This window comes from Carcharodon carcharias, chromosome 16 (assembly GCF_017639515.1).
Source record: "Carcharodon carcharias isolate sCarCar2 chromosome 16, sCarCar2.pri, whole genome shotgun sequence".
NCBI lineage: Eukaryota > Metazoa > Chordata > Chondrichthyes > Lamniformes > Lamnidae > Carcharodon > Carcharodon carcharias.
In genome coordinates, this window is record NC_054482.1 from 45,645,785 (window position 1) to 45,661,143 (window position 15,359).

General features: G+C 42.9%; 1 protein-coding gene across 3 annotated transcripts in view; it reads left to right on the plus strand.

Annotated features, from left to right (window-relative positions):
• hmcn1 (hemicentin 1) overlaps positions 1-15,359 on the plus strand; it is a 725,933-nt gene that overhangs the window by 692,557 nt on the left and 18,017 nt on the right. For all 3 annotated transcript variants that reach the window (XR_005945469.1, XM_041207700.1, XM_041207701.1), the window contains exons 99-103: positions 98-217; positions 1,895-2,029; positions 3,756-3,869; positions 4,185-4,310; positions 6,575-6,703. Coding sequence is in view for 2 of the 3 variants with exons in the window: in XM_041207700.1 (XP_041063634.1) it covers positions 98-217; positions 1,895-2,029; positions 3,756-3,869; positions 4,185-4,310; positions 6,575-6,703 (624 nt within the window). In the remaining variant the exon portion in view is untranslated. The remainder of the gene's footprint in view (positions 1-97; positions 218-1,894; positions 2,030-3,755; positions 3,870-4,184; positions 4,311-6,574; positions 6,704-15,359) is intronic.

Here is a 15,359-nt window from a genome sequence, read left to right on the forward strand (position 1 = left end):
ATTCATTCAAAACTGAACTAATTTTTTTTTAACAAATACTCCTTAAGTAAATGATTGATGTAAAACCCCGTTTAAAACCTTTTATACTTCCATACAGATGAAGACGAGTGTGCTCTCCGGAACCCCTGCTCTCATATATGTCACAATGCAATGGGAACATACTATTGTTCGTGTCCAAAAGGTCTCACAATATCTGCTGATGGAAGGACCTGTCAAGGTGCACTGGATCTCTACTGAAAAACATTTTAAATCGACTTTCAGCACAAGAGTAATTCTTAAGCAAACCTTTCCAGAAATACCTGTGGCAAAATTCCTTGAATAAATTAAGAGTATAGCTTCTTAAAAGGGACAAAATAAGAAATAGAAAAAATAATAGTTTTATTCTCAAAGATGTTTTAATAATCCAAATAGATTAATTGGTTTTGGTTTCAATTAAAATTAACGTTTAATGATAGATAAGTTTGTAGCCCAAATTCTCTGATCTACATTGACCACTATTGAGGCACTGTACCAGTTAAATAACTCAGTATGTACAGGTGGTTAAAAGACACAATAGGCTGGATCCTCCTCTGCACTCCCACCCTAAATTCATGGCAGAAAATGACAGAAAGTGTGGACAGTGAGGCCTATTGCCATAATACTGCCTTAAACTGAATTTCCTTCCTCTGCGAAGAAGAACTCCATTGGCTGCTCTTCCTCCATTTGCTATGAAAATACAGCTAGAGGACAATTCCCAAGTCCAGAGGATATTCCTTTGATCTGCTTCCTTCACCACCTGCAAAGGCAGTGATATGGCAGGAGGTGGTCTACCCAGGAAGTGATGGTAAAGGCCTCGAGATCCACCAGTGGAGGGTTAGGATTTTGTAGCAGCTTCCAGTCCCTTCAGTTCAAACCCAGGGCTCCCTTAAAATATCAGTCTTGTCTGGGGCTTTCCGTGGGAGCTTTATACAGTCTTCAGTGGACTTCCTTCCCTTTGAAAGTTCCCATGTCATCTCATTGCCACTGCACCACCATTTGGATTGTCCTCTGTGTCTTGGTGGACCCCCTCCTGGCAATGGGATCATGCCAGGAACTAATCATGCATCACAAATTACTTCCAATTCAGGAATGCGGATCAAGGTTAGGGTAGATTTGGAGAGGTGGGTGGAAGTCAGCCTCCCTTCCGTGTTCTAACTCTGCCCCATAAAGCAGTCCCAGCTTTAATAATTAAAATAGAATATGGTGGAAGGACTCAGCAGGTCAGGCAGCACCTGTGACAAGAGAAAGGTAGGGTTAACATTTCAGGCCAATGACCTTTCGCCAGAGCCCAAAATGTGTGAGCAGATATCTTATCATTTCTGGGATTTGAATTGCAATAAAGCCCAGGATGAAAGGATGAAGTCTCAAATTTGCCTTTCTAAACTCAGTTCTCACTGGGCATGTAGACAATACATAATCACTTACCAGATTGCCAGTATCTGTCACTGGAATAATTCAGCGGGAAAATAGAAGATGATCTTCTAAGGCTCAGATTAGGTCACATTTCTAAGTATCTTAGAGAGAACATTCCCCTATTTTAAGTAGTAACCCATTGTCTGGAGTTCTGCTGGTACAGCTGATATGTGAATATTCCATGCTGATTGGCGGGACGACAAGTGGGAAGGCATTCCATTCCCCAGCATTATATCAATATTATTTAATAGTAGCTTCTGGTCATGGTTTGAAATGTAAAGACCAATGATAAAAGTTTCAGAGCCACAGTTAAATAGAAATACTGATTTGGATACATGGAAGAAACAGTCATATGCCATCTCTGAAATTCTAAGTATTCTAAAATTTGACTGACCTAAACAGGCAATCTTTGCACATGATTTATAGAATGTAAAAGTGCTATCTCTGGTCATTGTTTCTTCAGACGTCGATGAATGCGCTTTAGGTGGCCACACTTGTCATGCTGGACAAGACTGTGAAAATACCATTGGTTCATATCGCTGTGTGGTGAGGTGTGGCATTGGTTTTAGACGGACACTCGAGGGATTAAGTTGCCAAGGTATTGTTGCAGTTCCAAAAACTTAATGTTTATTTAGACTAATTGAGGAATATTGTTACCTTCTGATATTTGTTCATAGCACATGCATGGGTGAAGGAAGATCAATGGGGCACGAGGGTGGGTGTTGGAGGGGGAGGGGGAGAAGGAGGAGGAGAAGGAGGGGAGCCTGCATGGCCACAATAATCCTTCCATACTAATTGTTAATTCAGGACTTGGTAAATCATTTAACTAGACAACTTTCCAATTGAACAAATAAAGGGAAAGAAGGGAGGGTGCAGGTTCTGCCTGTAAACAGTTTGGACAAAGTGAAGCACCATTCCAACTCCAGGAAAATGGCTAAGGGGCAGGACAGAGACAGGGAAATGGCACACCAATCAGTGGTGCTATTTTAATGCCCACCCAATCCCTCTCCGCCCTGGCAGGGAGCTAAAAATCCATCATCTAAGTCGTTAATGGATACAGTGAATAGTTGAGGCCCCAGCACAGAACCTTGTCTGACACCAATAGTCACAAACTGCCCATTACCCCTACTCTTTACCTCTTTTTGCTCAGCCAATTTCCTAACCAGGTCAATAATTTGTCTTCAATTCTATGATTCAAGACTTAACCATTTTTTCTGGTTATTCATTTGTGATGTGCTTTGGGCTCTTTATACATAAATGCAAGTTCAGTCCTTTTGGAATGGTAAAGTATGCAAGCCTGATTAGAGAAACATAGAAACTAGGAGCAAGAGTAGACCATTTGGCCCTTCAAGCCTGCTCCGCCATTTATTATGATCATGGCTGATTATCCAACTTAGCCTGCTCTCGCTTTCTTCCCATATCCTTTGATCCCTTTCGCCCCAAGAGCTATATCTTGAAAACATACAATGTTTTGTCTCAACTATTTTCTGTGATAACAAATTCCACAGGCTCACCACTCTCTGGGTGAAGAAATTTCTCCTCATCTCAGTCCTAAGTGGTCTACCCCATATCCTCAGACTGTGACCCCTGCTTCTGGACTCCCCCACCATCGGGAAATCCTTCCTGCATCTATACTGTCTAGTCCTGTTAGAATTTTATAAGTTTCTGTGAAATCCCCCCTCATTCTTCTGAACTCCAGCAAATATAATCCTAATCGACCCAATGTCTCCTCATATGTCAGTCCTGCCATCCCAGGAATCAGTCAGGTATACTTTCGCTGCACTCCCTCTATGGCAAGAACATCCTTCCTCAGATAAGGAGACCAAAACTGCACACAATATTCCAGGTGTGATCTCACAAAGGCCCTGTACAATTGCAGCAAGACATCCCTGTTCCTGTACTTGAATTCTCTCACTATGAAGGCCAACATACCATCTGCCTTCTTTACCGCCTGCTGTACCTGCATGCTTACCTTCAGTGACTGGTGTACCAGGACACCCAGGTCTTGTTGCACATTCCCCTCTCTCAATTTATAGCCATTCAGATAATCTGCCTAAAAATAAAAACAAAAAAACAAAAAAAACTGCGGATGCTGGAAATCCAAAACAAAAACAGAATTACCTGGAAAAACTCAGCAGGTCTGGCAGCATCGGCGGAGATGAAAAGAGTTGACGTTTCGAGTCCTCATGACCCTTCGACAGAATCTGCCTTCTTGTTTTTGCTACCAAAGTGGATAACCTCACATTTATCCACATTATACTGCATCTGCCATGCATTTGTCCACTCACTCAGCTACAATTAGCATTTTCTTTTCTGTCTGCTAGATATCAATGAATGCCAAGAATCTAATCCATGTCAACATCGTTGTTTCAACACCATTGGGAGCTACCGGTGTGTATGCAATCGAGGTTATCAGCTACGAGGTAGAAGATGTATGGGTAGGTAGACTAAGGAAACCTGATGTTAACCATAATTTAAGCAATCCGCTTCACAACCAGGTACAATGTAATACTTCACTCTGTGTTTTAGTAAACATGACTTGAGTAATGATTTTTTCCAATGTATCAACAAGTTGAGAAAGAAACATACACCATCAGTTTTATGTAAATAAGCCAGAAATATTTAAATTTTAAAATGTCGTGAACCATTTAATATAAATCCATTAATGTGGATTGCACAAAGAAGCTGTATTAAAGTCATCAATGTTCATCAACTGTAACACTGCTGAGTGTGTTCTGCATTTTATTGTTTAGATATCAATGAGTGCAGACAGAATGTATGCCAACCTGATCAACAATGTAAGAACACGAGGGGGGGATTCAGGTGCATTGATTTGTGTCCTAGTGGAATGACCAAAGCTGACAATGGGAGTTGTATTGGTAAGTTGAAAGCAATGTGGGTCATTCTTATTTCTGCATTAATAGATATTGATATTGATTATTTGTCATGAGGTTATCGTTACTCAAGGAAGAGAGTTCAAATTAGTTAAGGACCATAGTAAATCTGTAATAAGTGCAGTTCTGTGTTAACACAAAGCTATCAATATCTCAAAAATAAGTCACAATATTCAGTTATTATGGAACTGGGTACAATACCAAAAATCAAGTACTATATTTTTTAATACATTGCGACAACCCAGCAAGGAGAAATGTAAATTAATGCCCTCTTTCTAAATTTACCTGTGCTACTTGTATGATTGGTTCAAGTGTTAAGATGGCACCCAAGAAAGTAATAATCCCCTGTAGTGATAACCAATGTTGTCCTACAGTAGGAGTCGCAACTCTCTGATAACTGTAGGCTTTCACATCACAACCCATTAAAAGCATTGGAAGAGAGTTTCTTCTTGGACATCAAATGGGTGCAACCTGGTCCCACCCACAGTGACAGTAAGATTTATCAGATTTTTCCAGCAGGCTTTAGCCACACTGGTTTCTTGAGGCAGAGGATTGTCTAGGTTGGCAAGCAGGGGCAAAAAATGGGACAATGGCCAGCTAGAAGATTTTTGTGGGACCTTGAGGAGTGCTGCTGCTCATGCTGACCCACCAGACACCTTTAAACATTAAATTTAACTTTTTTTAAAAGGCCTCCATCAGCCTCTTTAAAGACCATTGGGTTATGTTTCTCAATGCCTGAAGAAAGTGGGAGGGGCCTAAGCCATGCATGTTATGACTGTTTCTGTATGAAAATTGCAGTCAAAGCCATACAGCAGATGTAAGAACACAATTTGGACATTTAGCTTCCTGTCTAATTTTTGTTTGGAGGGGAAAGGGTGTAGTGGATTTCATTTAAAGATCTTCCTGAAATTTGATTCAGCTGGACGAATGGGAGCACATCAGATTTTCCTCTGCTGGTCACCCATTTTTTCAACAACAACAACTTGCATTTATGTAGTGCCTTCAATGTAGTAGAACATCCCAAGGTAGTTCATAGGCACGCTATCAAACAAAATGTGAAACAGAGCCACAAGGAGATATTAGAGCAGATAACCAAGCAGGGTCTTAAAGGAGGAAACTGAGGTAGAGAGATGGTGAGATGTAGGGAGGGAATTCCAGAGCTTAGGGCCTAGGCAACTGAAGGTGCAACCATGAATGGTGGAGTGATTAAAATCAGAAATGCTCACAAGATCAGAATTGAAGGAGCGCAGATGCCTCCGACTGTTGTAGGGCTGAAGAAGGTAGGAACGGGCAAGACCATAGAGAGACTTAAAAACAAAGATGAGACTTTTAAAATCGAGGAGTTGCTTCAACGAGAGCAATTATTGGTCAGCAAGCACAGGGTGATGGTTAATAGGATTTGGTGTGATCTAGGATACAGACTGTAGAGTTTTGAATGGCTTCAAGTTTACAGAAGTAGAACAAGAGAAACTGGCAATCATTGGAATAGTTAAGTCAGGGACGGATCGAGCGATGATATGGAGAAGGCAGAGGCGGTCTTGGTGATGGCATGACATGGGTAGCTGACAGTTGAAAATCTCTGCTTTTAACAGTTATAGGGGATGACATATCTGACAGCATTTTAGTTCTGATGATCAGTGTTCTATATAAAATTGCCCAAATTAAGTTAGGTGCAAATCCATATGAAAAATTGTAATTGAACAATTCATCCCACTTTGGTTCAGATGGGAGAAATGAATAATTGGGCCACATAGCTTATGACATATGATTACCATAATACAATTCCACAGCAATTAATATACCATTGTGAATGCGGTATAAATAATGTCTTTCTCTAAGTTAGCATAGAGAGGATGCTGGGAAGGGTGGGTATGGCAAATATATGGTGTGTCATACTGAGTGCTCAAATGCTTCATTCTTTTAATTGTTTTTAATATGTGTTCACATCAGATCAAGTTAAACAATCCCAACCATAACGTCACATGATTGCCTTGTGTCCAATAGCAGTGCCATGTTTATCCTTTTTTAATAAACATGTTTATCAAAGAGGGTGATTTTAATTTTTTGTATCATTTCAATGATTGAGCTTGACTTGTTTCCCTGTTATAAAATTGAATATTTAACACACTTTTCATTCCCAAGTGAAGTCAAACATTGTCCCCTCCTCAATAAACAATGGAACCAAATCAATGGCAACTCGATAAAATATGTTGTGCATTAGCGCAATTTTGATAAATGTTTCTCTACAGATATCAATGAGTGCAAAGATGGCACCCATCAGTGTCGTTACAACCAGATCTGTGAAAATACACAAAGGAGTTACCGCTGTGTTTGTCCACGGGGCTACAGATCTCAGGGAGTCGGAAGGCCTTGTGTTGGTAAGTAGCAGTCAGCTCCTATTTTGAGTCCTTTTCTACATGAAGTTCAAATGATAATTAAAACCTAACTTAGATCAAGGAAAAGCTAGACAAACACCTGAGGGAGAGATGAATAGAGATAATACGATCAGCTTTGATGACGGTGGGTAGGGTAGAATCTTGTAAAGTATGAACACCACCATGTACTGCTTAAGCCGCATGAACTGTTTCTGTTTTGTACTTTCTATGTAACTTATTTTAATAAAGTTTAAGCCTGTTCTTTAATGACGTAATGCCTGCTGAGAGTCGTAACTAAAAATAGATCCTTTTTTAAATGAGAACACCAGGGAACCGTAGAAAAGTTACAGCCCAGAAAGAGGCCATTCAACCCATCATGTCTTCCCCAGCTGAAAAAATCTAGCCACCCATTCTAATCCCACCTTCCAGCCCTGGTCCGTAGCCTTGCGGGTTACCGCACTTCAGGTGCAGATCCAGGTACCTTTTAAATGAGTTGAGGGTCAACCACCAAGCCGGGCAGCAAATTCCAGACACCTACCACCCTCCAGGTGAAAAGGTTTTTCCTAATATCCCTTCTGCTCCTTCTCCCAATCAACTTAAATCTGTACCTCCTGGTAATTGACCCCTTGATAAGCATGGGGCTCTAGATTTAGCAGCACCGACCTTTATCTTTGTGGGGATATGTCTTCACAGTGCCTGTAGAACCTCATTTTTGAGCTATGCGCTTCCTGTGCGACGGGGGGGATTCTCCAAATGCAAGAGTGCACTCTTTCATGCATGCGTATGAAAGAGCGCTCATCTCCCTGAGGCTAGTGCTGCCTCAGGGAGATCTCTGACACTTTTAAAAAGATTAAAAATAGAAATTTTTAAAAATCCTTAACATGATCCTGTCAATGGCCTCAATTGGCCATTGACAGGTCGGCGGGCGCACAGCTGATTTTGCTGTGCCCCCGCCTTCCTGAAAATTTAAATGGGGTGGGATGATGTCGGAGGTTCCCCCTGACGTCATCCTGTGTCATTTTATGCGTCGGCGGGTCCCGCTCCCTGCTCGCCGATGGCAAAATTCTGCCCTAGTGTTTATTGATAACACGTAATTATGTACAGGGTATTGTGTAAGCTATGAACTAGCTCCATGCTTGCTTCTGCACAGGTTTCTTTCCAGCCCACAACTGACCCTAGTCTCAGGTTATGTCTCTTTATATCACACTGTGGGTGGTACCATTTCCCAGTCCCACATTACCTCTCGCTATGCCAGGTACCCTTATAATACACCTTTCCCCAAGTCTTCACCCAACATATTTACATTACAATCGTGCAACCCATTCTCCCTCATTCAAGTCTCTGACTTTATAAATTCAGATGGTCTGGAGGCTTGATAATTCTTCTAGATCTCATTCTGGTCACAATTGGAGGAGTGGTAGGCTCTCTTGATTTGAGCAACCATTGTTGATTCAGAGTTTGAGTTGTAGTCTGTGTTTCTGGCACTTGGTTGTCTTCTTCTGATATGCTTTTTCTGCTCCTTGGAGTTGAACCTCTCTGCTCTGCTTGGGGACCACCAACTTGTCCTGTTCTCACAGTATCACAGTATTGTTACAGTGCAGAAAGAGGCCGTTCAGGCCGTTGAGTCTGCACTGGCTCTCTGAAAGAGCATTCTACTTAGCCCCACTCCACTGCCTTATCTCCGTAACCTTGCCCATTATTTCTTTTCAGGTAACAATCCAATTCCCTCTTGAATATCTCGATCAAACCTGTCTCCACCACCCTTTCAGGAAGTTTGTTCTAGACTCCAACCACTCTCCAGACAAAATTAATTTTTCCTCATATCATATTTACTCCTTTTGCCAATTATTCAGAATCTGTGCCGTCCAGTGCTTGATATTCTCTTGAGAGGGAACAGTTTCTCACAATTTACCCTATCCATACCCCTCAGGATCTTGAATACCTCTATCAAGTCTCCTCTCGGCCTTCTTTTTTTCTAAGAAAAATAGTCCCAACCTCTCCAATCTATCCTCAAAGCTAGGTTTTTCATCCCGGGAATCATTCTTGTGAATCTCCTCTGTACTCTTTCCAAACCCTTCACATCCTTCCTCAAGGACGCAGAACTGGATGCATTACTCCAGATGAGGCCTAACTAGTGTCTTATACAAGTTCAACATGACCTCCTTGCTCTTGTACTCAATGCCCCTATTAATAAAGCCTAAGATACTATATGCTTTATTAACTGCTCTCTCAACATGCCCGACCATCTTCAATGACCTATGGCTGTACACACTGAGGCCCCTCTATTCCTTACCTCCTTTAGAGGCTCTCCCACTATTTTATACTATCTCACCACATTTTTCCAAAATGAATCACCTCGCATTTCTCTGCATTAAACTTCATCTTCCCCTTGTCTGCCCAATCCACCAACTTGTCTATGTCCTTTTGAAGTTCAAGATTATCCCCATCACATTTGACAACATTTCCAATCTTCGTATCATCTGCAAATTTTGAAATCATGCCCTGCCACAATTTTGGTCATTAATATATATCATGAAGAGCTAGGGTCCCAAAAACTGACCCCTGGCGAACTCCACTACAAGCAACCATTTATCACTAATCTTTCCAGAGAGAGTGTTCACTCCATTCATTCAAGGTACGAATCCAGCTTTTCTTTCTCCGTGTAGGCCACAGTGATCTTTGCGGTTTAGCTTTTATCGCCACAGTGTGTTCTTCCATGTGTTTCCGTGCCTCACTCAAGTACACTCTGGCAAGTTGATGGTCACTAGTTCTTTACTCCAGCATCATCTTGCAGCTTTATGTGTTGGCTGGCGGTTGCAGTATCTGTGCCATGGTGTTTACAGGTAGTGTGACAGCAACCGTTGGAGCCTGGGGTTGGGACTCATTCTTCTGTTGCAGGCCATTTTCCTGTGTGTCTTTCACTCGAGGTACAATGGTGATTATCTGAAGGTTTGACTGGCCTGACCAAGGAGCACCTTCTGCTGCCTGCGAAGAAATTGGACAACCGGCTCTGAATTAAAGTCCCAGTTGAAAGTCTCTTTACTGGTGAATCTCTCAGGAACTTGCAATTCCGTGTAGTTGGGGACAAAGGTTGTCTTGACGTCTTCTGCCGTTTTAAGGAAGGTTAAGGGCTACACAAACATCTCTGCTCAAGAGAGAAAAAGATTGGTTTCAAATGATGTACATAACTTTGAATATCTGCCTGTCGCCATACCTTAGTGGTTCGAGGATCATGCCTATGACTGGAAGTTGGATTCCTCCAGACCCATAGAGTGCTGTGTCTGTCGTTCGTAGTCAGAGGTCCCTCAGCCACAGCTCCTTATCCAAGGAGACCGTAACACTGGCTCCTGTGTCCAATTTGAAGTTGGTGAGGTGACTGTTTACAGAGATGTCCACATTCCAAAAAGAGAATCCAGGATCCTTGACCTCATCCAAGAAGCACGATTGGGTCTCTTCTTGGTGTGGTAGCTTAATCTCATGGATTGTCTTGGGATAATTAGCCAGCCTAGGTATCTTAGCTTTGCATAGTTTTCTGAAGTGTACCAGGCGATTGCAGTTAAAACACTGCACTAAGATTGCTGGGTATTGCTCTCGCCTGTGTGGTCATTTGGCTCCACAATACTGAAATGGTCTCCCACCCCCTTGTGGTCTGTTTGGGTATTGCTTTCTTTGGCCTGGATACTCCCTGCCCCTTTGTTGCTTTTCTAGCTGGACAGGTGGGGTTGTTCTATAGCATGGCTTGCTTTCACCACATAAAATGGATCGGTGCTGTTGGCGAATTTCAGGCTGGCTGACTATTTGGATGACCTTTTGTAGATTCAGATCTTCTTTGGCCTGTAGTATGTCTGAAAGGGCATCGAAACCACTCCAACAACAATTCTGTCCCTTATGAGTTCTGATTTAAGGTTACTGTAGTCACGGCCTTAAGATAATCTGTATAATTTGTTTATAAAAGAGTCACCTGGTTATCTAAGCTGTTGGACACATTTGTTGAATTTTTCTCTCTCTAAAATTTTGTTGCTTCTTAAATTAAAATATGTATTGAATAGTTTTAGAACTTAATCAAATTTACCTGAGAATGTGTTTATTCCTTGCCTCACAATAATATCATTGGCTATCGGCCCTACTAAATAAAGTAGTATATTCACTTGTTAAGCTTCTGTCATTTTATCTAATCCTGAAGCTATCATGTATTTCAAGAATCTTTTCTGCCAAAGCCCTCAGTTTTGTGTTTGGTCTGGCTTTTGGATCAGTCCAAATTGTTCTGGTAATGTTGATTTGTTGTCCATAGTTGCTTTAAAGTTCAGGTAAGTATAGCTCTAAATGTTGTGCAGGTTTTAAAGATGACACCGCAGTAACCGTTTTTTCAGAGCCTTCTCACACTTGTGTTTTGGCGGGCTCCTGCCAATCAACTATTTTGGACCTTCGGCTTTTTTATCTTATAACGATCTCAGCCTCCATGTGGTACAGCGCAGACTCTGAACCTGGCCAGTCGCGGTGCTTTCAGAAATGGGTTGCTCTAGAGTTACAGACCTTCAGCTGTCTCTTTGGATCTTCTAGCTTCTCATGAGCCTATATTGCTTTAAATCTAAGTCCTGCAGCTTCTCCATTTAAGCTTGGAGCCTTTCTCTGCTCTTCACTCTTAACTTCACTTAACAGGACCTTTTCCACATTCCCCTTGACTATAAGGTCTTCTCGGGACCTTCTTCTGTTCTTTGGGAAAACCTGCTTTCTGCAGTTCCCTCATGCCCAGCTTCTTCTAGCTACTGTTTCCAACTTTAGTTTGGGACTTACTATCTGTCTCTCTCCTATAGTGCTTCTGCTGACAACTCCTTTCAACTTTACAGCACACTGACTAACTGAACTCAAACTGCTTTCGCTTTCTCTGTCTCTTTGTATGTGTGTATGTATATGCGGCCTCTCTTTCTGGACCCCTGTTGCTAGATAACAGCACAGTTTTTTCTACCTTGTTTGTTTTAACTCCCCTTCTAGAGTCATAAATCTCGTTAAAATCAGGCATCTTTTAACATGAAACTAAAACTCAGATTTCATCCTTTTAACCCACAAATACAGAAATACAAATTAAATTTAAACTTAAAGATATACATTATTCCTAACACACCCAAATACACATATAGGGCAGAATTTTTAGGTCAGCGGGCTGGCGCAATCAGCGGGTCTAGGCTTGGCCAGGGAACAGACTGCCAACTGCAATCGGCCCCCAACTGCAATTTCACGCTGGCTGGCCAATTAACAGGCAGCCAGCATGAAGCGCATGTGGAGAAGTTCAGCACTGTTGGGGTGGGGAGCGGGAAGAGGATGAGCACTGACCAAAAGCTCCCTGAAGTCAGAGAGCACCTTCAGGGAGCTGAAGACCTGAAAAGCATTAAATAAAGTTTTTAAAATCAGGAAAAAAAACTGCCCAAGCATCACAATCAGTCACCTGAACATATACACGATGAAAATGCTGTCCATAGAATTTTATTTTTCTTTCATTTAATAACGGAAACCTTATCCAGCCCTTGGATGAGGTTTCATGAAAAATGCAAAGCCCACCTGGCCGATTCACCCGTCCGCCAACTGTAAGGTTAGACAGACCACAAAAAGTCAGAGACAATTGCACCCTTAATAACCTTAACTGGCCTCTTAATTGTCGAAGGGCGCAGTCCCGACTTTTGCGCACACCCGCTGACCAAAATATCGCATGAGCGCAGGGGTGACGCTCACCCAACACCATCTCACATGATTTCGCATCCGATCTGATCGGGTGCGTGCCTGCCCACCAAGCTAAAAATTCTGCCCATAATTTACTTAAACTATCTCTATTTCCTAACATATAGCAGACACGACAGGGGGTAGTCAGTGTACTATCCTTTAAGCTCCAGGCTTGGATTTGAAAATGGTCCAGGCTGATCAGATGAAAGATTCCACCCTTTGTAAGGGTCCTATGTAAGATTAATTTGGGACATCTCTTTCCAGTTCCATAACACGATTGCCTGCAACTTGGCAAAAAGTAACCCTCCTCATATAGGCTAGTGTTGGAAACACTTCATTTGTGTTTTAGGAGGTAAGGCGGGGGGTAGCAGAGTGATGGTTGTTGCTGTTCAAACAATGCTATTAGGGTACACTGTTGAAGTAGAATAAGAACATATGAGCAATGTCAGACAAGAAAAGATCCTTTGGTCCATTTGGCCTGACCCATACAATTGTGATGCCTTGTGTATCACAATATATACACTCTGCACCTCACCTGAAGCCATGTGATCTCTGGGAGACGTGAAGAAGCAGATAAAAATCCAGGCCAATTTGTGGGGATAAAAAGTCTGGCAAATTTCTCTCCTGCCTTCCCAGAAAATCCAAGCTAATGATTTGGCATCCACCACTTGAGCTGGTGTACCGTTCCAGGCGTCAACTATTGTATTAGTAAAAATCTAATCTAAATCTGGTCTAATATAACTTGAAATGGTGACTCTTGATCCTCCCTAATTTACTGCAGATCACTTTATTCTAAACCTCACCTTGCTATATACACCCGGAACAAAAGAAATACTGCAGATTCCGAAATTCTGAAATAAAAACAGAAAATCCTGGAAATGCCCAGCAGGTCTGGCAGCATCTATGGAGAGAGTTATAGGGCAGGATTTTCTGTTGGGGTTCAGGACCCCAACGTCGGCATCCCTGCAAGTCATGACCCCACACTGTATCAGGAGCAGCACCCTGACAGCGATTTTTATAGATTAGCCAATTAGTGGCCAGAAGGTGTGCTCACTAGCCAATTAATGATGGAAAGCATGCTGTTCAAGTTGATGGTCCAATTGGAGGCCCTCCAGCATGGAAGGGGTTGCAGCCTACCATTGCTTGCCTCTGTTCCTGCCCCCATATCGAGGCCAAAATCCTGCCCGATGTTTCAGATGAAAGATCACAGACCTGAAATGTCCACTCTGTTTCTCTCTCTCCACAGCTACTGCCAGACCTGCTGAATATTTCCAGCATTTTCTGTATTTACTGCAAGTACTGGATGCTGACATAGAATGGGAAAGAGCTGAATATTACCAGGGGGTGGTGCGGATGGCTTGTCTGCCCTGGAAGTAAAGTCAGCATGGAGCCAATCCACTCCAAGCCTGCCCACCCCACAGCCATGATGCAGTGCAGGTGGACTAAACAAGGGCCGAGTGGGGAAGCGGGAGGAAGACCCGCCCTCGGGAGCTGCCAGCCAATCAGATTGGCCAGCAGCTCCATCAGTCCCAACTGCACCAAGGGCACATTAGTGGGCACTGCCAGGGCTGCATGAGGAGGAGGTAGAAGGCCCATTGGATCCCCAGAAACAGCTAAGTCTGGGGTCTCAGGCAGGGAGGGTATGGGCAGGCTGAGGGTAGGGAGGGGGGTGGGGGAGGGAAGGGGCAGGTGAGGGGTATGGGTATAAGGCTATGGGCTTGTAGGAAGAAAGGGGGGTCCACCCCCTCCCTTCCCCGATCAGCAAAAGGCAACCCTGAAGATAGAACTCCCCCTTCCTTCCTGCCCATTGAAGAGATTATTTTAAAATTCTGGCTGCCCACTCTCACCCAGCTGCCCAACACAAAACGTTTTATGATGTAGGCAGCACATTATCAGGGTCAGCTGGCTTGGAAACAAGCCTAACTGACCCTTGATTATCTATTTAAATATGGCAGGCAGGCTGCCGATTTCACTGCCTGCCCACCCTCCCCATATGATGGGTGTGAGCTCGGAGATGGGTGGGAAGGTGATGGGGTGGGTATCTGCCCTATTTCACCCGGCCGAAAACAGACCCAGTTTGGCCACGTAAAATGCAGCCCAAAATGTTTCATTCTAGCAATCTTACCCTTGATAGAGTTCAGCAAAATATACAAGTTGAAATAAAGAATAGAAACCCACTGTTGCAATGAGTCAGTGCTTTAGCAATGCGATTAACACATATGTTTCTATAGATGCATCCAACACATTGTATGGTTTTTATTGAAAAGAACTATGCAGCCTGAAACTCTCAATGGCACGCTTGGCTGTTGGAGTACACAATGGCCTGAATATTGCCATCGGCGTGCGTCCTGACATCATTGCGCGTCATTTAGATCTTTCGTTCGGCAGACGTGCTGTCAATGACCTATTAGGGCCATTAAGAAACCAATTAAGGTAGTTAGTAATACTGCCCATCCAACCTTAAGGTTGGCAGGCAGGTGAAGAGCCTAAGTGGCCTTTGCATTTATCATGAAACCTCATCCACGGGCGGGATGGGGTTTCCTGAAGATTTCATAAAACTATTAATTAACTTTTGCACAGTCCATAAACATGTCCCAGCTCATGTGACACTGTCACATGAGGGATCATGTCTAAATAATTTTTAACTTTATTATTTATAAACTTCTATTATGTACTTAATCTCCCTAAGGCAGCTCTGTGCCTCAGGGAGATCTCTGCGCTCTTTCATGCGCACACGAAAGAGCACAGGCTCTGACTCTCCCTCCTCCCCCCACCTGCACAGGACGCGCTGAGCGCTACTGGCCACGTGTCAAGCTCAGCGGGTTTTAATTGGCCCGCCCACGTAAAATGGTGGTGCGCAGCTGATCACAGGCAGCAATCGGCTTTGCTGCCGCCCGACATAGGTAAGTTTCTGGCCAATGTTTTTAGTTCTCCATTGTTTAAA